Source organism: Gambusia affinis, linkage group LG21 (genome assembly GCF_019740435.1).
Source record: "Gambusia affinis linkage group LG21, SWU_Gaff_1.0, whole genome shotgun sequence".
NCBI classification, from domain to species: domain Eukaryota; kingdom Metazoa; phylum Chordata; class Actinopteri; order Cyprinodontiformes; family Poeciliidae; genus Gambusia; species Gambusia affinis.
In genome coordinates, this window is record NC_057888.1 from 5398335 (window position 1) to 5422020 (window position 23686).

Here is a 23686-nt window from a genome sequence, read left to right on the forward strand (position 1 = left end):
GAAAAACAATGTCCTTGAGATTCAGATATTTAATAAATCGAGATGCTAAACATCTAAATTTTTCACAGCATGTTTTCCAGTACAGCAGCCCCACACCATCACACTGCCACCACCGTGCTTTAAAGTCCACAGAATGTTTTTCTAAAGATCTTGGGAATCATGGAGGCGTGTTCTGGAAAAACTGAGACACGGAGGCATGACCTTTGACCTCAACCAAGGCTGCTGTTTTTCGGATGTTATTGGATATTTTGTGACTTTTTCTGTAGATATTTAATAATCCCAAAACTTTAGAAATCACTTTCCATACTGATCTCAACTTACTGTCTGTCTCACTTTTTCCACACTGAGCCATTAAGTTTTGATTTCCTTTAACTTCCTTACTGATAATCAACATTTAAAAACTGCATTTTGTGTTAACTCATGTGACCTTTGACTTCTTTTCAAGTTGTCCTGAACTACCGAAGTGACAGACCTGCAGACACTTTGTTACGGATCCACATCCCGCCCTGCTGAGCTTCAGTCATTTTTGGACGCATCCAGAATCATCTGCCAGAGAAAAGCAATTAACCTCTTCGACCTCAGCGGAGTCGACGTGACAGAGTTAAAAATACACCATAGGCAGCAGACGTTTAAATGTTCTGACCTCATACATATAGATATGTGTCTGACAGACGCTGATGTTTATTTCCAAGTTCAGGAGCTTCAGATTGACCTTGACAGAAAGGATTGAGGTCAAGAAGGGAGAACGAGAAGTTATGAAGGAGAATTAGAGCCACAGCGTAATATTTAGAGAATAAAGTCAAAATGTACAAGAATAGTCATAATATTATAACTTTATTCTCGAAATATTCTGACTTTATTCTCGTATTATTACAATTTTCTTCTGATATTATTTAGATTTTATTCTTGTAGTTTTAAGACTGTCATAAATGTATGACTTTATTTTTTACATTATTTTGTCTTTATTCTCATATGACTTTATTCTTGTAATGATTGTCATAATTTTTTGACTTTATTCTTATACTATAAAATGTTTTTCTTATATTCTTTTGGCTTTATTCTTGTAATTGTATTACTTTATTTTCACATTATTATGATTTTTTTTCCTTACTATTTTGACTTTATTCTAGGATGATTTTATTGTAATTTTCTGAATTTATTTTCATAATTTAATTTTTTTATTTTTTCTTCATTTCCCCCCAATACTCAGAACGCTGCATTGATCAGGAAATTTATTAGAAACAAAAGCAAAGATTGTGAAAATATATATTTATATTTAATTAAGTCAAGATTAAATTTATGCATTGATTTAATTTTAATATTGGATTTGATTAAATGAAAGGCTTTTACACGTCTTCACCAGAAGGGGGCGCCATGGACAGATAACCAAGTTAAATCTAAATATTTCCATTAAAATACATCCCCATATTCAGTCAAATTAATTACATTTCTATTTAAAGAACAGAAACCCTCTTTATGAAACGTGCCAGTAATTTCCTTCCCTCTTGTTTTCCTGCAGAGTTGTGACACTCAGCAGAGGCCTGCAGCATCTAAACTCACCACATGCTCTAAACATTTTTCCTCCAGACAAAAGAGACTTTGGCTCTTAGAGAAACATCCGCTTCTGATTAAAGCCAGCCCGCCTCCTGCTTCGTCCTTTTTCAGTCGACTCTGCAGCGCTCTGGGGCCGCCGTCGGGTTCGCCTTTACAACAAATCACCCAGACTGATGTGTTTGTTAAAGTGACACCATACTGTTGGTTTTTATTCCAGGAAAAAATGAACAAATGATCCTGAAGCACATTTTTTGACACTCGCACTGGCAGGATGTGTGTTGTGCTTTTAGCTGCTGAGACATTGAGGTTCCTGGTGTGTTTGCATGCCATTGACCGAGTCAACGCCAAACACAAAAAACCCCTGAGAAAGCCAACAAACGCACAGCAGGCGCACATGTGGTGGTGAAGGATTCCTCGTTGCCTTGCCTCAAATCGTCTGGGAGGAAATTCCCAGATATGCAATCCATTCAGGTTTCATATCTGGTTCATTCACTGCAAAAACACAAAAACTACCAAGTATTTCTGGTCTAGTATCTAGAGAAAATATCTTAGCACACTTGGAATAGAGCAAAACTAATAAGTAACTTTTCAGACAGAAATAGGAACTTGTGTAGAGTAAATAATATCCATAATATTGATTTAAAAAGTAGTAGTTCCATTGGAAAACTATTTTATTCATAGCATTAATAAAATATCTTATTAAAAATGAAATGATCTGGAAGTAGTACTTTTTAATCAATATTAAGTCATTGTTGACTTAAAACAAGCAAATATATCTGCTAAAAATTTACTTGTAAGTTAGTTTAGTGTTATTTGAAGTACAATAAGATATTTGCACTATATAAACTAGACTAAAATTAGTTGGTAAGATTTAATGTTTTTGCAGTGTAATCAAATTAAATCAAATCACAGCAGATAAAACAAACATGACCTTCCCTTTTAACAAACCCTCTCTGTTAGTAGTTCGGTCATTTTTGCACAGAGAAACCGTCACAAGAGCTTTATTTCTGCAGACCGTATAAAAATACATCCTGAATTAAAACTTGACCGCTCTCCCTTGAAATATAAATAATGTGCAGTTAAATCAGAATACCCAGTGAATTGCAGCCTGCAGGGTAAAGTTTCAGAGTCCCACTCACTCCCTTTCCTTGGTCTCTTCTTTTTCTCTGATCTCCCTGTAACATGTGAGGCCATCATTTGATCTACAGCACCCGACATCTGGAGCGATCCTCCCCCCAGAACACCTGGTTTCAATCCGGACCGCCGACAGAAACAGTCATTTGTGTCCAAAAACCAGAACCTTAATTTCTTTGTTCGCTCGCTCTGTCGTTGCCTCAGAAGATATTTGTTATGTTAAAGTCCAAAAGCAGCATTCCTGCAGCGAACAGATGGGAGAACAATTAGACCCGGTTATCAGCGAGTGCGTGTAAATTACACAGTATGATTTTCAAGGTGATTTGTGAGTAATTCTGGCACTTTTGCTGCTAATTAAAGCGAATCGGTTCAGTATTTTTAAGATTGAACCTTCAACTTTGCAATTTTGATCCCTAAAAAATAATAATAATGTTGTTCTTGCTACATAATGCTGCTCATACTTACCCAGAACTTAGAGAGGAATTTTAAAGAATTTATAAGATAATTTCTTGAAACTTTCCTTTAATTGACCACGTATTTTTAGAAATTGGGATGCAGCTGTATTTCTATTACAAATGTACGTAAAACATTGTCAATATTGCGCTAATGTTAAAAAATGAAACATTTCAGTTGCAGTGTTTTCACACAACTAAAATCACACATGAATAAGTTTATTCACAGGATAAGTCATTAAAAAACATCATCCTTCAACTACTTCCTGTTGTCTTCTTTGTCGTTTCTACCAGGAGTAACTTCCAGTTAGTGATCACGTGACTCATGATGCAAAAAAAAAGTTTTCATTGCAGTTTTGTGAAATAAACCAATTTCAATATGGCTGAAAAACCGCCTCAACATAGAGCAACATTTTTTTTTTCAGAAAACCTGAGTTTTTTTCATTCAGCGAATTTGTTTTTGTAATTCCAATTTCCGCAATTAAATAATCAATGGAAACACAGCTCATATTATGAGATGATGTATAAGGATAAAACTCATTAGATACTTCCTTTCAACTTTAAATTTCCAGGTTACTGTCGCAAAATTTGACATGCAGGTTATTGTGTACTTTCCTGATTTTTTTTTACTATTTTCAAAAAATCAGGCTAGAATAGAAGTTGAGATACTTTCTTAGAATTTACCAAATACTTTCTTACAACTTGCCTGTTTTTTACCTAATATTTACAGTCACTTTTCTGAAATTTATAAGCAATTTGTGGAAATCTTTCTGTGTGACATGGTCACCTTTAAACTTATTGGATACTTTCCCAGGATTAACAAGGTACTTTCCTAGAACTTTAAATAAATACTTTGGCTTTTTTGAACAAAAAAAAAAATATACTAGATTATGAGCTGAAGTATAACTTGCTTTCTGAGAACTTACTGCTTTCCTGAAACTGTAATTTTACTTTTTATTTCATTACCTGAAACTTACCAGGAACTTTCTTTAATGTTACAAAATGTTTTTCTAAAATTTACGAAGCATTTCCAAAAACCAGTTTGTGTTATAAAGTGACTTGTAATGTGGTACTTCTTAAATTATTCATCAATTTTCCTGGTATTTTCAGAGAACATGTAATGTTTTTAGAACGTACTATTACGTATTTCCCTAAATTTACTGATTACTTTCTGGCAAGGTGTCCAGTAACTTTCATACAGATCAAGGTCAGTTCCACATCAGGGCCACATCAGTTCCAGAAAGTAACCTACTGCACCAATGATAAAGTATATCCTCCATATGTTTTGACTTTACTATAAAGGTGATTCATCTCATAAATGTACATAGATTAAATCCAGCAGGAGAACTATTTTACAGGTATGGATGGAATTTGGTTTCTGGCAAAATAGCACATATAATTTGGTGTTGAATAAAAACGCATTTAAAACAGAAATGAGAACGCTGAAGTGAGAGCTGCTGCAGAGTCTCCCCAACACTTCATTATGTCTTTAACAGTTTGGACAAAACACACAGAGAAGCAATAAGGAACATTAAGTGTGAACAGCTTTTTACTGAGAAACTTTTCTTTCTCCAAAATAATAACAGATGTGTGCATTAAACATAATGATATATGTGCATAAATATACCTGATACAGAAGCTATAGCTGCATGTTTGACAACAAACTTTACATTTATATTGAGATGCAAAACATTAAAGTCCTGTAAACACTGCATAAACCCTTTATTGTTTTGCTGAAAGTCTTTGTCAACAAACTTCTCTCAGCAACATAGGAATGGTTTCAGTTTATAACAGCTTAGAAAGTTTAAGATGATAAATAAGAGGCTAACCAAACTTAGCATGACAGTTCTGTTTTAAACATCCAACTCTGTTAATCTTCAACCACTTATTTTCGATCAGAAAAAAGAAATGTTAAAAAGTTAGCCATTAGATATTCACTGCTTACAATTGCCTATTTTTAAAGGTCCAACAATAAATCTTCATTAATATGCAACTACGCAGAAGCACCGTCTTCCTTATTTTCACTCTTTGGGGGTTCAGCCAATCAGCACGCAGAGAAAATAAATGGAACTCCTTGATTGGCTGCAAGCACCAGCCTATGAACCATGACTTCCAGACACTCTTGACCAATGACATAATGGCTGCTGTTAGGTTGGAAAGATATAAGCGATGTGGCAAGCTGTCTCTATTATACGGAGCCCCCTAGGGGACATGGGGAATTTTTTTTCTTTTGCGTTACCTCGCAAAACTTTTAGATACCGCAAAACCTTTTATGCTCCTCTACAAAAACTTTTGCGTTCCCTCGCAAAACTGTACTGATCAGTTGTGCGGCATAATTGAATACTGTAAGACTTTCTTACGGTGGCCGCCGTACTTTCTGATTTAATATAAGGTTATGTAAGGTTTTTCCATGAATGTTAATATCTCGTTGTGAAATATATTAAGTTTTATATCTTTCTTTAGAATACAAAGGCACCACAAACCTATTATATAAACAGAAACCTTCCGTAAGTAGGAAATAAATATAAATACTGTACATCCAAACTATATTTCTGAGTTATTATCGCGGCGTAATAAGTCATCTGACAGTTTTTTTTTTTTTTTTATTTATTTATTTATTTATGATTTTCAAGAATAAACAGGCAAATTAGAGGACAAAACAACAAGTATAAAAATAAAAAAAACAATAAAAAAAACAAAAAACAAAAAACAAAAAAACTAACCAGAGTCATCAAAATAAAAGTTCACAGAACAGAACAATCAAAACACTGTCAGCTAACAAAGGGTCTGATAAGAGGATAAAATAAATGTACATCAGATTGTAGAATGTTATCGAGCATGAGACCAAGCAAGTAAGAGACATATCTGAGGACATTGAATCAAACAGCCCACCATGGAATATGGAATAACAAGAAAAGATGAAAACAAGTTATAAACACAATAAACATGACGAAACGGTAAATGAATAAAATAAATTATTAGAAAAAACAGGTCCAGATGTAAACGACAGTTATTTTAGCCTATTATTTTTTATGTATCTATTGAAAGGACCCCAAACATCCAGGAACTTATGATGATTGTCAGACAAAGAATATCGAATCTCCTCAAGATAGATACAGGACACCATATCATTAAGCCATTTCTTAAAACAAGGCAGGGTAGAGGATTTCCATTCCCGTAGAATAACCCGCTTTGCTACCACTAAACCAAACATTAGAGACTGTTGTAGGGACATGGGAAGAGCAAGAGAGGATTTAGAGCAACCCAAAATGATCAAATGCCTATCCGGACAGAGAGGCTGGTCATAAGCGTTGCTATAAAATTCAAAAATCTTGCACCAGAAGTCCATTAGTTTAGGACAGGAGCAAAACATGTGACCCAGGGTCCCATCATCTAATTTACATTTGTCGCATTTTGGTGAGACGCAGGGGAATAGCCTGTTGAGTTTAGTTTTAGAAAAGTGCAGCCGATGGATAACTTTGAATTGAATAAGTTGCAGTCTAGAGTTAATGGAACAGGTCTTAATTCTCGAAAGAGACAAATCCCATTGCTCGTCCGAAATCTCACCAAGTAAATCAGAAGCCCAGGCCTCTTTTATATGCCAAGTAGACGGGGATGAACTGAAAAGATTAACAAACTGAGAAATTAGATTTTTAGAGGTAGGGGGCTTTTTTATAAGCTCGAAGAAACAATGCTGTGCCGGTAAGGTTTCATAGTGGGGGAGGTGCTGTTTTACAAAGTTCCGAGCTTGCAAGTACCTAAAAAAATGACTAGACGGAAGACCAAATTTAGATTGTAGTTGCGTGAAGGAAGCAAAGTGATTATTAATGTATAAATCCTTAACAGCAACTATCCCCTTATTTAACCAGTGCTTAAAAACTACATCCATATTACCTGGCTTAAATGTTGAATTCTGACAGATCGGGGCATAGATGGACAAGCCAGGGAGATTCAGTACATTCTTTAACTGCTTCAGAATCCTGAGTGAATTTCTTAGTATAAAGTTATCCTTCAGCAACTGAAAGGACAAAGACGGATTGGAAAACAATACTGCAGCTGAGGAAGAAGAAGTCAGCTCCAATAACGCAAGGTTTTCATTCAATGGCCATTTGGGTAGTAGCGAGTCAACCAATTCACCCCTCGGACAGAGCTGAGTCCAGAAAACCCAGGATCTGGCATTACATGCCCAGTAATAGTATCGAAAAACAGGAAGGCCTAGGCCCCCCTCCGCTGTAGGTTTCTGTAGGTGAGATTTTGATATTCGGTGTTTACCAGCCCAGACAAAAGGGATTATAATAGAGTCTATCATCTTAAAAAAGGAAGCAGTGAGATAAATGGGTATATTCTGAAAAAGATAGATAAATTTCGGAAGGAGCACCATCTTGACAGCATTAATGCGACCAATCAATGAAAGAGGAAGGTGCCTCCACATGTCAGCCATGGATTTAATTTTGTTGATTAAATCCAAAAAATTATGTTTAAAAAGGAGTTTAGGGTCTTTTGTGATATTTATCCCCAGATACTCAAAATGACTAGTGGAAACTTTGAATGGCAGATTGCTAAGAAAAGCAGCGTTTAGACCGTCTGAAAGAGGCATAAAAAGACTTTTATCCCAATTAATGGTGAAACCGGAAAGCTTACCAAATTTATTTATAAGAGTAAGAAGTGGAGAAAGAGAGACTGTGATGTCTGAAAGGGTCAGGATAACATCGTCCGCATACAGACCAATGGGACTATCTGTAGCATAGTCTGCAATGCCAGAGATCAATGGATGGGTCCTGATGGAAATAGCAAGGGGTTCCATGGCCAGTGCAAATAGTAATGGAGAAAGACAACACCCCTGTCTGGTTCCGCGATGCAATAAAAAAGAAGCAGACCTGTCGTGATTAGTCAGAACTGAGGATCTTGGCTGAGCGTAAAGCATTTTTAATAAAGTCATAAAATTATCGCCAAAGCCAAATTTTTGGAGAACCATAAACAAATAGTCCCATTCAATTTGGTCGAATGCCTGTTGAGCATCTAGTGAAATAACTGCGGAGGCAGGAAGGTTGGTCTGGTACATAACACTTAAGAGTCGACGTGTGTTTGAAAAGGAATACCTATTGGGGATAAAGCCAGTCTGGTCGGGATGGATAAGATGAGCTATATGCTTATTTAAACGAGTAGCTAGTACTTTGGCTATAATTTTTTGGTCACCATTTAGTAAGCTTAAAGGACGGTATGAGGCAACATTAGAGCAATCCCTGCCCTTCTTAAGGAGAAGACAGATATGAGCATCATACAAACTCTGGGGAAACACTCCCTCCACCAAAGAAGAGTTCAACATACGCAGAAGAAGAGGGGCAACCTGGTCCAAATAACATTTATAGAAATCAATTCCAAACCCATCCGGACCACAAGCCCTACCAGGAGATAAAGAACGTATCGCGGATTTAATTTCTTCAATAGTAAAACTGGAGTCCAGGTATGCCCTGGCGGATTCATCCAGGACAGGCACATTTAAATTGTTTAGAAAGTCTTTAATATCCGTGCTGGTAGCACTACTCTTGGAGGTGTATAAATCACTGTAATAATTGAAAAAGGCATCATTAATGAGTTTAGGATCAGTTAACAGTTGGCCAGAAGGAGAAGTGATTTTATGAATAGCTCTATCTGCCAGAGTGCCTTTTATTTGTCTAGAAAGCAATCTATCAGGTTTATCCGCCAGTTCAAAATGCTTTTGTTTAAGTTTATGCAATTACCAACTTGTTCACCAAGCATGTGGTTATATTCAGATTTTATCTTCAGAATGGCATTAAGTATATTTTCATCATTTGTATTCTGGTACCTGTCCTCCAAAGCAGACAATTCAGCCTGAATATCTGCAAAACGCTGTGATCTGGCCCTTTTGGCAGAAGACTGATAGGAAATAATGTTGCCCCTCAGAACCACCTTAAATGACTCCCACAAGACTGAATCAGACACATCACCTTTGTCATTAAAAAGAAGAAAATCTGAAATTTTAGCTGAAATGAAGTCCTTAAGTGCTTGATCCGAATTGATGGGGGGGATAAACCTCCAGTTAAACGATGGAGCATGAAGATTAAAGTGGATCTGAAGTAAGAGAGGGGCGTGATCTGAAATTAAGATCCCGTGATAGAGAGAACTGACTGTACGTGAAATCAATTTAGAATCAATTAAAAAGTGGTCAATTCTGGTAAAACTACCATGGGAAGGGGAAAAAAAAGAGTATTTGCGATCGGAAGGATGCTGAAGCCTCCAGATATCAACTAAGTTTAGTGACTTAATTAGATTATTTATAACAGACACTGATTTCAAAGAAGAAGCAACCTTATTGGAGGACCTATCCAACACTGGGTCGAGATAACAGTTGAAGTCACCTCCTATAATCAAGTCCCTATTATTAAATTGTGCAATAATATCAAATATCTTGCAGAAAAAGTCGGGACAGTCACAATTTGGGGCATAAATATTCAAAAGGGCAACAGGGATGGAATTAATTTCGCCAGTGACAAGCACATACCTCCCCCCTGGATCTGCAGTCATTGAGTTAAAAATAAATGGGATAGACTTGCGAATAAGGATTGCAACCCCTCTAGCCTTGGAAGAAAAATTAGCTTGGTAAACCTGAGACACCCAAGAAGATCTCAATCGTCTCTGCTCAGTTGGATGAATATGAGTCTCCTGCAGAAAGACAATATCAGATGAAAGTGATTTTAGGTGTGAAAACACCTTCGCTCTTTTAAGAGCCTTACCAAGGCCTCTACAGTTCCAGGAAACAAAATTAATAGGACTCATGCTCGACTTAAAAGTACTATTATCCTGCATTTATCACAACGTAAAAAAAACAGCTGACAGGGTAAACAAAACAAAACACAGGCAACTTAACAGCAACAAGGTAAAAACAAAAACCCCAAAACTCACCCTTGCCGCAACATGAACAAAGCGGCATATCCCAGAATCTAGAGTGGAGGCTGCCGGGTAACAGAGCAAAAAAAAGAATCACAAGTGGGCAATCTAAACCCAACACCCCGTGTTTACCTCCAGAAATTGTATAAAGTATTTAGTGTGCACCAAAGCTTAATCGAACTAGCAAACTAACTAGCATAGAATGATTAACAAAGTCATTTATTATGAGACAAAGAATTGGCAAACCGCTCTGCATCAGCCGGTGAAGTGAAGGATTTCACAGTGTCATTTAAAGACACTTGCAGCTTGGCAGGAAAACGCAGGGAACAAGTGGCTCCGGCCTCCACCAGCCTCTTCCTCACGGTGTTAAAAGCCTGGCGCTGCGCTGAAACCTCTGCTGTGTAGTCTGGAAATATGAAAACTTTCTGGCCATGGTACATCAGCGGGGATTGTTGTCGACTCAACCGCAGAATGTTCATCACGTCGCGGTCATTGTGGACCCTGGCGATGATAATCCGAGGACGTTCATTAGGAAGTGGCTTTGGTCTCAGGGCACGATGCGCCCTATCAATTTTAACGGGCTTGGGAAAGTTATCCTGTCCCAGCAGCTCAGGGATAAATTTCGAAACAAATTCCGCAGGACGAACCCCCTCTACACCTTCCCCGAGGCCAACTATCCGAATGTTTTGTCTGCGCGAGCGACCCTCCAAGTCGTCAACCTTTTTCTTGAGAAGGCCGTTAGCCGCCGCTAGCTCGCTGTATGATGACTCCAGGGCCGAAACACGGGCATCGGTAGAGGTTAAAGCCGAGTCCATATCATCCAAACGGAGCCGAACCTCACCGTGCTCTGTCTGCAGAGTTGTTAGACAAGCTTCAATGGAGTCCAGACGTCCTTCCAGTGATTTCTTGAGAGTATCCACGAGTGTGTAGACTTTAGAAAGATCATCTTTGTGGCTATTGTGCTAGTATGGTCTCGTTGCTAACAGCAGAGCACGCCTGAGCAGTCGACTTCTGGGCTTCGTCTTTCCTAGGCATGATGCGAAATGCCAAAACTAAAATAAACTGAAGAGATGAGTGCCAGCTACTCACTCTGTGAAAAAGAAATTAATATATTTGGTGCGGTAAATAAGTTTTAAATGAAGGTAGTGACACGGAGCTCTGCAAAACACGTCTACTCCATTACTGCACACTAGCGCCCCCCATCTGACAGTTTTTATTGTGTCGCTGTTGTGTTGGTTGCCTGAATGGTTTAAAGAGCTGCTTTTATGTTCAGTTCCATCTCAACCTTAACAGACATAAATATGCGGTGAATGAATCGATTTTCAATCAGTTTTTTGCACCAAAGACTTCATAATAATAAACACGTTTTATTATTAAAAACACTACAAACTAATTATGGTAAAGGGCCGTATTAGGTTAACTCGGGGAATCTCATCTGTCCGTGTATCAATTAGCTCCAAACCACTTCTTTGTTCTGTCACATTTATCGATTTATTCCATTTTGATTATTATGCTCCAGACTTTGCAAGGACTGACCAAGCCGCTCACCGTTTCCTCATACACACAAACCAGCAGGCCAGTAACCTTCCCATTCATACCTGATGACGTCACTCCCACATCGGCACACCCACCACCTAAGTCATGTGCTCCTATCATATCAATAATTACTTATTTCATTCATATGGCTCTTATAGAGCCTAAGTGAAAACGTGTTTATTATTATGAAGTCTTTGGTGCAAAAAACTGATTGAAAATCGATTTATATACTGCATATTTATGTCTGTTAAGGTTGAGATGGAACTGAACATAAAAGCAGCTCTTTAAACCATTCAGGCAACCAACACAACAGCGACACAATCAAAACTGTCAGATGACTTATTACGCCGCGATAATAACTCAGAAATATAGTTTTGATGTACAGTATTTATATTTCTTTACGGAAGGTTTCTGTTTATATAACAGGTTTGTGGTGCCTTTGTATCCTAAGGAAAGATATAAAACTTAATATATTTCACAACGAGATATTAACATTCATGGAAAAACCTTACATAACCTTATATTAAATCAGAAAATGCAGTACCACCGTAAGAAAGACTTACAGTATTCAGTTATGCCGCATAACTGATCAGTACAGTTTTGCGAGGGAACGCAAAAATGTTTGCGAGGTAACGCAAAAGTATTGCGAGGGAACGCAAAAGTTTTGCGAGGTAACGCAAACGAAAAAAAATTCCCCATCTCACCTAGGGGGCTCCGTAATTCACCGCATATTTATGTCTGTTAGGGTTGAGATGGAACTGAACATAAAAGCAGCTCTTTAAACCATTCAGGCAACCAACACAACAGCGACACAATCAAAACTGTCAGATGACTTATTACGCCGCGATAATAACTCAGAAATATAGTTTGGATGTACAGTATTTATATTTCTTTCCTACTTACGGAAGGTTTCTGTTTATATCATAGGTTTGTGGTGCATTTGTATCCTAAAGAAAGATATAAAACTTCAGATATTTCACAACGAGATATTAACATTCATGGAAAAACCTTACATAACCTTATATTAAATCAGAAAGTACGGCGGCCACCGTAAGAAAGTCTTACAGTATTCAATTATGCCGCACAACTGATCAGTACAGTTTTGCGAGGGAACGCAAACGTTTTTGCGAGGGAACGCAAAAGTATTGCGAGGGAACGCAAAAGTTTTGCGAGGTAACGCAAAAGAAAAAAAATTCCCCATGTCCCCTAGGGGGCTCCGTACTATTAGAACTGTTTCTACTACGATTCAGTTCACTACTTAGTGAACACGAAGAGTGCATACTGCATGGAGGATCTTCACGGCCTGAAATCCATCAATCGATGTTTGAACGGCTTTATGAATAACAAAGTTCCGGTGGCTGGCAGAGTGAGTACATGTAGTAACGTACATGGAGGCTACGTGTCCGCCTTAGCTAGCCGATAAAAGCAACATCAGCTAAGCTAACTTTGCTACTTCGGCATTATATACTACTGTAAATATCACTGATATTTGTTATAGTATTACACAGAGTTGGGTAAAGCTGTAAAATAAAATGAATTGAGTAATAGTTGTTACTTATTTTGTCTCTAAATTAGAATAGGCACAATGTGAGAGCTAGTTCTTGGCTTATTCATTGTTGTCATAGCAACTATAACAGAAGTTAGTTACAAGATGGCTGTCAGCTAGAGTTTCTAAAAGTGTGATGTCACTTGAGAATTATGTATGGCATATTGAGTAGGTAGGTACTTCAGCCTCCCAAGCTGCATTTTCTTCTGAATATTTTAGATATGCTTTACAAAAAAAATCCTCAAATAGCTGGATTATGTACCCACAAATACGTTGGAGTTATGTTCAACAGAAAAATATGCAAATATCTGCAGAAAAAACTGTGATGACCATACTGTCAGCTACTCAGAATATTTAAAATTGTTTTCATCTCAACGGTAAAACATTACTTCTGGCCAAAACCAAAAGAAGTTAGAAGCAGTTTTGTAATAACAGACTACCTTACCACCTCTTTACTTACCTACCTTCAACATTTTACGCCAGTATTAAACAACAAGCGATACAAAACATGTTACATGCATCCAAAATCCTAACGAATGGAATTTAAATAATTAGCTAAGTCCTACTGCAGTCCAGGCAGTTATACAGTGGATACAGAGATATAGAATAAAAACAAGAAATCTGTAAGAATGCTGTTTCAATCCACTTTAGGTGACCAAAACTTATTCTGTGTAAATAAAGGTGCATGACATCTACACTGTTTTCATTAATATTGATTAGAATTAACATTTTAAACTAACTATAGAGTAGAACTAAAGCCATTGTGTAACCTATGTAAGTCATACATACAAAAAATACATTAAATATAATATTCTGCAATAAAAAATATATAAAAATTTAATTATCAAGTTACTATTATAAAGTAAAACCTATCAATGATTGTCTATATGCAGACATATATTCTAGCACCACTGTATGAAAACAGTCTGACAGATATGAAAACACTCAGACTTTAAACTGGTCACTTTTCCACCAGCTGAAAGACTTCAGGAAAAAGCAGAACTTGAACAAACTCCCAAAATATAAATGCTTGAACAAGTGGAAAAACATTAACTTAAAGCAAAAATTCAATCAATATTCATATTTTAGTAAAAAGGGATAGTGGACAATAAATCAACAACAGTATCCCTAAAGACACGTGATCAATATCAATAGATAATATGTTTATTGGAATATTCGACATGTAGAATATTCACTGAAGTCCGACCAAAAACCGCATAGCATTCTGGGAGATGAGATTTTGAGTTAGCTGCTAGCTTAGCTAGCTCCTCAAACTCTCACTGCTAGTTAAGCTATGTTAGTGGAATCAACTAACGCACTCACTCTGTGGTTACCTAGCAACAACCTGCTGCAGCAATAGTTTGAATTTCCGCCACTTACAAAAAAAGACAACAGCGCAGTGTGAAATCTGTGGATAAAGTGACGGCATCAGTTTGGCAGCATTTCAGAAAGAAAAAACTAATTAATGATTATTGATATTGGCTGATATGAAATGCTTATATTATGGTAAGTTTCTCAGCCATATTGTCCAGCACTACTACATAGCACAAAAAAGTCTTTGAGTTTTCACAAAAAGATTTCCTGAAAATGGTAGAAATCCATCCTCCTGGATCACAGAGCGACCCAGAAAATTGAAATATTTGTGCCACCCTCTTGTGTTATTTGGTTTACACGCCCTCTGATACAGTCCAGAGTAACATAAACAGCTGTGCCATTCTGGACCTGAAAAGAGACTCTCAGCCCGATGCTAGTCCACTCGCTGCCCTCAGGCATAGATCCAGACACCTGCTGAGCCACAGGACCAGCCTGCTGACCTCCGACCCTCTGCAGAGTCAGTTTGACTATATTACATGAGTGAATCAGTTTGAGGTTGAGGGCGATGTTTGCTGTACCCTGCTCATGAAAGACGAAGTTCCTTCTGGCGTTCGATTCCCCGGAGCGAGCCAGATGGACCTGCGGCGTATCCGGGCTGATCTGCTGAAACAACAGCGGTTTATTCCTGACGGCTCCAGAGGGAAGACCAGTCCGTGAAACTGTGGCGGTCAAGGCTGACGACACAGCAGAGGGAATCCAGATCAGACTCAAGATACTGATCCCGGTGCTGTCCCCAAAGTACCGGATATTGCACTGCGACGGAGACGTGATCTCAAAAGTGAGGATGTCTTTGCTCTCTACCGTCACTGCGCCAGATAGCGTGATGGAAGTATCCCTGTAGTTCACACCTGTCTTGAAGGCTTGCATTGTCTTCAGTCCAGTGGTGTTCCGGGTGGTGTAGGCAATCAGGGAGAAACCTTCGCGAACGCAGGTGTGACCCATGGAGTAAAGCGCCTGCTGAATGACAAACTTCACTACTCCGCTTTCTGTGAAGCGCACCCCACGGCTATCGTGAGTCAGAGTGACCATGTAGGGGTCGGACACTGTCGTGATGCGGAATGTCGGGCGGTAGCTGGTTTGGTAGTGCGCCAGCAGGGACATCTGGGCCATCATGGCAACAGCACCGGTATCGTGAGACAACCAGAGGAGACTCAGAGATGGGGTGGGAACATCAAAAACTTGAAGGTCTTTGCTCTGATTGCAGTGATGGTTAGGACTCTTCAGCAGCAGAGTGAAGATGTGGTTGGGTTCAACCTCCACGCCGGTACTGACGCTCACCCCCTGGAAGTACTTCCCATCCGGTTGCTCGATGCGGACGCCGCTGAGGTCCTGACCTTCTTCCTCCTGGCTCCTGTTGAGTCTCATCCCGACCTGGAGGAAGTTCCTGCAGCTGTGCTTTATAGCAAAGTTATGATCCAGCCACACCAGACCGTGCTGGAGGAATGTCACTCTTCCAGCCTGGTTGGACAGAAGACTGCTGCTCTCTTTGCCTCGGATGTGGAGCTGCAGACCAGGAAAGATGTGGGTGCTAGACGTACCTGCAGGAGGTAGCGTCACCTTTGCCATCCAGATCTGGGAGAGTTGGTTCTCTGAAATCTGGCCGCAGACTGCGTCACTGATGGCTGTGCAGGGGGCGACCAAAGGCTCCCCATCGCAATCTGAGCAGGCTTGGCACTCCTGAAGCTCCTGGTTGTAGAAGTATTCATGACCACAAAGACCTGTCACTGCTTCTCTCTCCGAAACCCCCAAACACTTGAAACCACCTGCACGAAAGGAGACTTCAGATTAGCTCTGGCAAGGCTATAAATATGTTGGAGAATATGAAATGAAACAAAAACACCATGAACTGACCAGGAGTATTGAGACACTTCACTCGCTCTCCGCAAATCTGTGGTAGTTCAAGACATTCGTCTCTGTCCTGCAATCCATACAATTATACTTTGAAAGTATTTCCTTGGACCAGTTTGTTTTTTTCAAGCAAATTGGATTTTTGGCATCTCCTTCAAGAATATTCAGTGGATTTAATGCATTATGCATAAAATTCAGTGAATAGACTGAAGGTACAATGCCTTGTAAAGCTGTTACTCTTTGCCTTTTTCCTATCTTCTCTTGTTACAACCATAAGCTGCAACGTATCTTAAAAGGGTTTTATGATAGACTGTAAAGTTTTCAAGCCTTTGGAATGATACCACCACCACCACTTCATTTCACTAGCTGCGTTTCCATTGACCAAATTTAACATTTCGAAAATAAATTCACTTAATGGAAACACACCAATTTAAAAAAAACTCTCCTTTTTTGACAAAAGCTTTAGCATTAGCATGTGGACGTTTTGTTTTTTGTTTTTTTTTGGCTGCTTCAAAATTGGTTTAATTAGCAAAACTACATTGGAAAGAGTTTTTTTGTATCACGAGTCACATGATCAACAACTGGATGTTGCCACTGGTGGAAAACCACAAAGAAGGCGACAGAAAGTAGTTGGAGGATGATGGCGCCGCACATTTTCTTAATGATTTACCGAGTGAACAAACTTATTTGAATGTGATTTTAATTGCGTTTGGAAACACCACAATTTTGCAATTGTGTTTTTTTGCCAATAGTGGAATATTGACAAAGTTTTGCACACATTTGTAATGCAGCTTGATACCCTGTGTAAACTCAGTAAAACAGACTGTTTCCATTCACCATAGGTTTGCTGAAATTGGAATTGCATAAGAATATTCGGTTTAGGACAACAGTATAATTTTGAAAAAACTCTATTTTTCAGCTGTATGAAAATTTGTTTATTTTGCAAATCTGCAACGGAAACACACGAGTCACATGATCAACATTCGGATGTTACTACTGGCAGAAACCATGAAGAAGACGACAGGAAGTGGTCGGAGGATGATGGCACAGCGTGTTTTTAATGACTTATCACATCAACATACTTATTCACGTGTGATTTTAATTTTGTTTTTTATTTAATGGAAATGTCACAATTGCAAAATTGTTTTTCTGACATTAGCGGAAAAAATGTTGCGCACATTTTTAATGGAAATGCAGCTAGTGTAGTTTGTTCCAATGTGGCTTGGATTGAAGTCTTTGGTAATATGAAACATACCTGGCACATTCTGTCTGCAGTTTGAGAGCACTGTGCGATGAGGAAGAAGCCTGGCGGACACATGGTGCATTTCTCACACTGTGGTGGATCCCTCTGAAAATCACAGAACTCCTCTGATCCGCAGAGCGATCGGCAGCCACGCAGAGGCTGCGGGAAATGAGTCTCTCCCACAACATCCATCACTTTGGAGTCGATGTCCATTTTATGCACAGCGTAGGATTTTTGCAGATGGCTGCGGGCCTGACTCTGCAGTCCCGCCAAGTGATTCTCGAAGTACCTCTGCAGCTCCCCCTGCAGGCCCTGGAAGGAGGCCTGCTTGACCGTCTCCAGCAGCTGGCCGAACTGGTTTTTCACCGCATCCATCTGGTCGTACATGTGCCGCTGCTGCTGCAGGACGTCCCGCTGCTGCAACAGCAGCGCCTCCTGCTGGTCGACGAGCTTCTGCTGCAGGTCGCGGATTACGACCTGCTGGGCTCGGAGGGCTTCAACCAGCTTCTCCTGCCCCTTGGCCAGCTGGAGGTGCAGGATGAGGGCGTCTTCTGAAGGGACTTCATTCTCCCCTGAGGTCACATTTACAACAGGGCCATTAGAGATGGAAAAAATATAATAAAGGAGTAAATTTCCACCAAAAAACTCAGGAATTTTTAGGTTAATCTCAGAGATTTTCTACAAAACAAGTGGAATTTTTGAGTATGAAAAGGTTAAAAAAAATTCTAAAAAAAAACACAAGGAAATGTCAGTTTGAAAAGTCAAATATTTGCTGTAAAAACGTTCTGAAATTTTCAAATCACTTGGAAATTTTCAAGAAAAAAAGAAAATTCATGAGTTTGAAAAGTATACATTTTTCACAAAAAATATGGAACTGAGTTTCAAGAGTCAAATATTTGCTATAAAAACTGAAATTTTGAGATGAATCTCAGCAATTTTCTAGAAAAAACAAGGACATTTTTGGAGTCTGAAAAGTTAAAACTTTCCTAGAAAAAAAATCTGAAATTTTGAGCCTAACCTCAGAAATGTTTAAAAAATAAAAAAGAAGACATTTCTGAGTCCAAGTTTTTTTGTTTTTTTCAAGTTTGGAAATTTTCTGAGTTTGAAAAGTCAAACATTTTTGACATTCAAAGCTCAGAAGTTTCCGTGTTTTTTCTTGGAAATTTCAGCAACTAATATCTAAATTTATGTTTTGTTTCAGAATTTTAACAATGTACTGCATATGCAACGACATTGGGTCAGCCAATCAGAATGCACTGATCAAATATCAAAATAGTCGATATTTCCCAGCTAATTGACTCTGAGGTATTTTTCCAGCTCAGTTAATGTTACTCTGTCATTATCCCTTTTCTTAATGGCCAACAAAAAGTTACTTTTATAATTTGATAACAGGATAAAGTGTTACTGGAAGTTGACTATGGTATACCAAACATCATATAAAGATAAATATAGGATTAAGAATAAACTGGAGGAAGAGTCTGTTTATCCAGATGAAAGCAGATAGAATCTGTTTTGGTCTTATAAACTTTCAAGTTGTTATTCTTTGCCGTCTGTAGGGATAATAAATCACATCCAGTCTGGAGGATAGATGAGCTGATAAACTCATGAACCTGAAGATAACAATTCACTACAAAAATTGATGAGGTCAGGTTCTAAATATGATATATTACAATAATACAAGGATGGATGGTTGGATGGATGGATCAAAGTCCAAAGATGAAAAAACTAATCAGATTTTTTTGTTTTGTTTTGTTTTTCTTGGATTTTTGATGCAAATCTTTTACAATTTGGATCGATCAAAGCTTTTAAAACGCAACATTTAAGACTACTTAGACCACATTTGATTAAACTGCCCAGGCCTGAACTGCCAACATAATTTAGCTGTAAATGATAAATATTTGTTGTAGTTATAAAAAATGTATGTTTGTCTCTTTTGGTCAGTTGACGGTATCCACAGTACCGGTATAGAAACAATTTTTAAGGTGATAAAAAGGGAACATTTTGAGTTTTTTAAATCTAGATAACCGGGGTTGTGACGGAAACAGACCTGGCTTTATGTCACATGTGAGCTGGACTCCCAGCGGAGCCCCGCCGAGCTCCGAGGCTGCATGTCCAAACTCCGGATAGTCTCCCAGAAACTGCGCGGCTCTGTCGGACAGGTAGACCGAGGACATGTCCGCCTCCGCCGCGGCCGAGCATTCCTCTCCCACACAGGAACCCCCCCGGACTTTGGGCCGGATCCTCAGCGGCAGCCGGCACTCGATCCCCCGGCAGTCTCTGGATTCATTCCGGGGCTGCTGGAGCCGGATCCGGGTGCAGCCCGTGTCGGAGCATCCGCCGCCACCGCCGTGCGGCTCGGTCTCCAGAGGCGCTCTCTGCGGGCTCGGGTGCACATGGTGCGGGGTGGCCGCTGCGTGTCCGGTTCTCCACTGCGGCGCTGGGTTGAACTGCCGGGGGAGCCTGGAGGATCTGCTCCCGGGACAGTGCGCTCCTGTGCACGGCCTTGGATCGCCCGTTCCCCCGCCAGAGCAGTGCGACCCCCGGCAGAAATCCCCCAAAGCGGGCGCAACGCTGTGCATGGAGAGCAGCACCGCCAGGAAAAGTAAGACCATTTTGCATTTAGCAGTAAAAAGCCGTTATTTACAGCTTTCCAGATTAAATCCCCATTCCAAACAAAACCATGATGCAGCTTTCAGCTCCAGGGTTCGGTCGGACTAAAAGGAATTGGAACATGACCCACTCAGAGACCCTGCACTTCAGTGTCTGAGTGGCATTCCGCAGATTTAATTAGCATCAGGTTTCCCCGGCCGCATTTTAACCCTTCATCCTCTCCAGTGCTCCTCATTATCCATCTGCTGAAGCCAAAACAAAATTACTAAATTAAATTTGAATTCTGTTTGACATCTGGCTTTCTACAACCACGTACATGATCCATTAGACTTTTCAGTCTAATGGTTTCAATTTCCAACGAGAATCAAATTTTTTTACAGAAAAAAAAACAAGAAAGTTTTTGAGTTTGAAAAACTGAAAATTTGCAAGAAAAAACTCAACATTTCCAAGTTTATTTTGGAATATTTTTGTGGTGCTTTTCCCCCCCATGTTTTCAACTTCTTAAACTTAGAAACTTTGAGACTAAGCTGAGAAATTTTCTTTAAAAAACATTGAAATTTCTACCTTTGAAAAGTTGTTAATTTTCTAGAAAATTTCCAAGTTCTTTTTCTCAAATATTTCCGACTTATTTTTCTTGCAAGTTTTCGACTTCTTAAACTTACAGATTGGCAATGATCTCAGAAATGTTTGAAAAAAATAGTTATTTCTAGAAAATGTCTGAGATTGATTCAAGGTTAGTTAGCATAGCCACAGACTATGGGAATTAAACGGTTTTCCTTTAACAGTAAGTTGTGTTTCTGCCATTGGCACATTTAGCAGTGAGTACAAGCGGATGATTGACAGCTCTAAGACCCTCCTCCTGGGTCTGATTGGTTGTTCTTAGTCGGTGCATTTTTTTCAGATGCCAATAGCAGCTCAGGAAGGAGGTGGTGGAGATTTATTTTTTCACAGATTATCTGTCATATTAAACTGTCGAGACACAGTGATAGTTTTAACAAATATGTAAAAAAACAACAACACATTTATCATAAACATTACATACTGCAGCTGTAAGCCGAGACATTGAAAGAAATTTACGCGAATATAAGAGGAATGTTATTGACAACCATCAGTCTGAAAAAGGTTACAAAGATGCAAAGTTTTTGGAAAATCCAAGACAAAAGAGGAAATTTATTGATGGTGTTTATCCTGATCGAAGCAGCATTTCAGACAGTAGATCTCTGTACTGGCAGCACATCGGGTTCTTCAGAAAGAAGATGCAGCATAATGTCTGACCTATGGTTTCTGGACTCAGTTGTTCTTGGGTTTTAAATTAGGAAGCACACAAACAAGTCCACGTCCAAATGTCTCAAACATTCAAATTGAATGGTTTCAAAGTGGCCTAAATCAAATTCTGGGTATAAATCTGAATGGGATTTGTAGGACAACATAAAGCACAACTAGTATGGTTGAACCAAAACTGTTTCACAAAGAAAAGTGGATTGAAATGCTTCCACAGCGGTTCAAAAGATTTTTTATTTTTTTGAAAGTTCTAACATTTAGATAAGACAACAAAGAGAGAGGAAGTAAATTTTTGTATTAATTTGTTTGTGCTTCTTTTGACCTTTAATCTTGATGCAATCCAACACCAACATTTAAACACCTCTGGACCGCCGACTCAGACAAACTCACTCAGAGATGACCCAAAAACCAGTTGGACAGGTTTCACATTCTTCTGCCGTGGACTTCTCCAATAAAAGGTTGACCTCTCCTGACCTTTTCTATGTAAACACAGTTTGGGTGTTTGTGTTCACCAGGTCAGTGTAAGTGGGAGGATCCAGCAGCTACTTCAGCACACAACGCAACGTTATGGGAGCTTTCTGCAGGTTCGAAGGTCACAAATGTAAAAAAAAGAAAAGAAAGCAAACAGTGAGCAAAATGAGAAGAGACAGCTGTTCTGAGAACGCAAAAGTATTCATGTTCATTTTGTCAAGTTAAAACAAAAAAGTTTTTTTTGTTTTAACTTTTTTGTTTTAACAGTAAAGTGTTTTTTTCACCACCTGTGTATGTAACGTGTTTTGTGTGCTGAGGAGCGATCAGAAACGGTAGAGAACAGATTTGAGGTGAGGCAGGCAGTTCGCTTGCCTCACGGCAGGGGGCGCTCATGATCCCAGACATTGTGATTCCACAACTGCAGAGTAAGAGACAGTAACATCGAGCTAGCCATGGAGCTAGCCATACAGCAAAGCCAAGGGCAACGATGTATTTACAGTATAGTTTTCTCCTCTTATTAAATATCGCAAAAACAAACATTAATCCTAAAACTATACTACTGCAACAGGCTGAATGTTCTGCTCTTTGTATGGGAAATATTTCAGTATTTTTTTTAGGGGCGTTGTTGTCAGTTGCTGTGGCAACGATTCTGCTCGCAGCTGCGTTGATACAGAGAGCGAGAAAGAAGTGGGTTTGAGTTGTACTTTAACGGGTTTTCCCTCTGCAGTGGAGCACAGCGCGAAATTAATAATATCTACAAGTTTGATCGAGTAAACAGAATTATTCTACAGCGGCAGAGCAGCTATGGATGACATGTAGAAGAATATTCTTTTTGCCCTCCAGCGTTGTCCGCATGCGCAAAATTTTCTTATGTGAACAATAACATGCATAATCATATATATGATTATGATTAAGTCAGTGCTTCACCAGCTATGAACCTCACCGCACATAATTGCTAAATAATCCACCTTTGACCCAAATGACCTTTGACAAAAATGCTGATAGACCAAACACCAACCAACCACATTCTTTCAGAGCAATCAGTCTGGCTACACTCACTTGAAAACAATAGTAAACTCGGTTTGTAGGACTTAAAATTAGGAGCTAGAGAACTGCTGGTTTGCAGATTTAACAGAACCAACATCAGAACCAACGCCATCGGACCACCCTGTTTGCCAGAAATGACACAAACAAATCGCCTCGGTCCCTGCTGCTGAGCTCTACAGCCATTACTCTGTGGATTTATTTGGGAAATGCTCTCCTTCACGTTTTGGACGTCTGCCTTTGGTGTCCATCTGTTTGTCAACCTCAGTGAGGAAATGAGCGCGGTCAGGACAAACGCCTGCACCCGGGGTGTTTGTCTAATTTATCACCTGTCATGAAAGGTTCTTGGAGGCATTTGAGGTTATTCATTTTCCCCTGTTGGTGCTCCGCTTCATCCTACGATGACAGATTTCCGCCACAGAATGGGGCCGTCTGCTTTACTCATCAGACATGAGGAACATACAGCTTAAGCAATTTTAAAATAGTTACACAACTCAAGGAGTCAAGCATTGCTTTAAAAATACAGTTAGCGACAGGGGAAAATTCGTCCTTTAGTGAATATATTTGCATAAATGCCTTGAAAGTGAAAAAAACGGAAATTAAATCTTGTTTGTTGGCCTCAGAAGTAGGAATTCAGTGTCTGCATGAAGAGATAACAGAATATATTCATAGCATGATGGTTTG

The 23686-nt window shown here is 39.1% G+C and overlaps 2 protein-coding genes across 4 annotated transcripts in view; one reads left to right on the forward strand and one right to left on the reverse strand.

Moving 5' to 3' along the window:
* Window positions 1–2797: 2797 nt before the first annotated feature.
* On the reverse strand, window positions 2798–22610 carry nell3 (NELL (neural EGFL like) family member 3). 2 transcript variants are annotated; one of them, XM_044104069.1, is made up of 4 exons: window positions 19644–22610; window positions 17609–18168; window positions 16357–16423; window positions 12999–16268 (listed from the first exon to the last, which is right to left on the reverse strand). In XM_044104069.1, exons 1-4 carry the CDS (start codon window positions 20206–20208, stop codon window positions 14743–14745), a joined length of 2718 nt encoding a protein of 905 aa, XP_043960004.1. In that variant the 5' UTR covers window positions 20209–22610; the 3' UTR covers window positions 12999–14742. The 2 variants fall into 2 exon arrangements, with proteins under 2 accessions (XP_043960005.1, XP_043960004.1); XM_044104070.1 differs by lacking the exons at window positions 12999–16268; window positions 16357–16423 and adding an exon at window positions 2798–2929 and having other exon boundaries at window positions 19644–20423.
* LOC122823970 (amyloid beta (A4) precursor protein-binding, family B, member 1 interacting protein) overlaps window positions 4667–23686 on the forward strand; it is a 45083-nt gene continuing 26063 nt past the window's right edge. Inside the window, exons 1-2 of one of the 2 annotated variants that reach the window (XM_044104071.1) lie at window positions 4667–5325; window positions 12807–12951. In XM_044104071.1, coding sequence (XP_043960006.1) covers window positions 12871–12951 — 81 coding nt within the window. In that variant the 5' untranslated portion in view covers window positions 4667–5325; window positions 12807–12870. Of the gene's footprint in view, window positions 5326–12806; window positions 12952–20165; window positions 20199–23686 lie in introns of those variants that run through there. The other variant, XM_044104074.1, reaches the window with a different exon arrangement.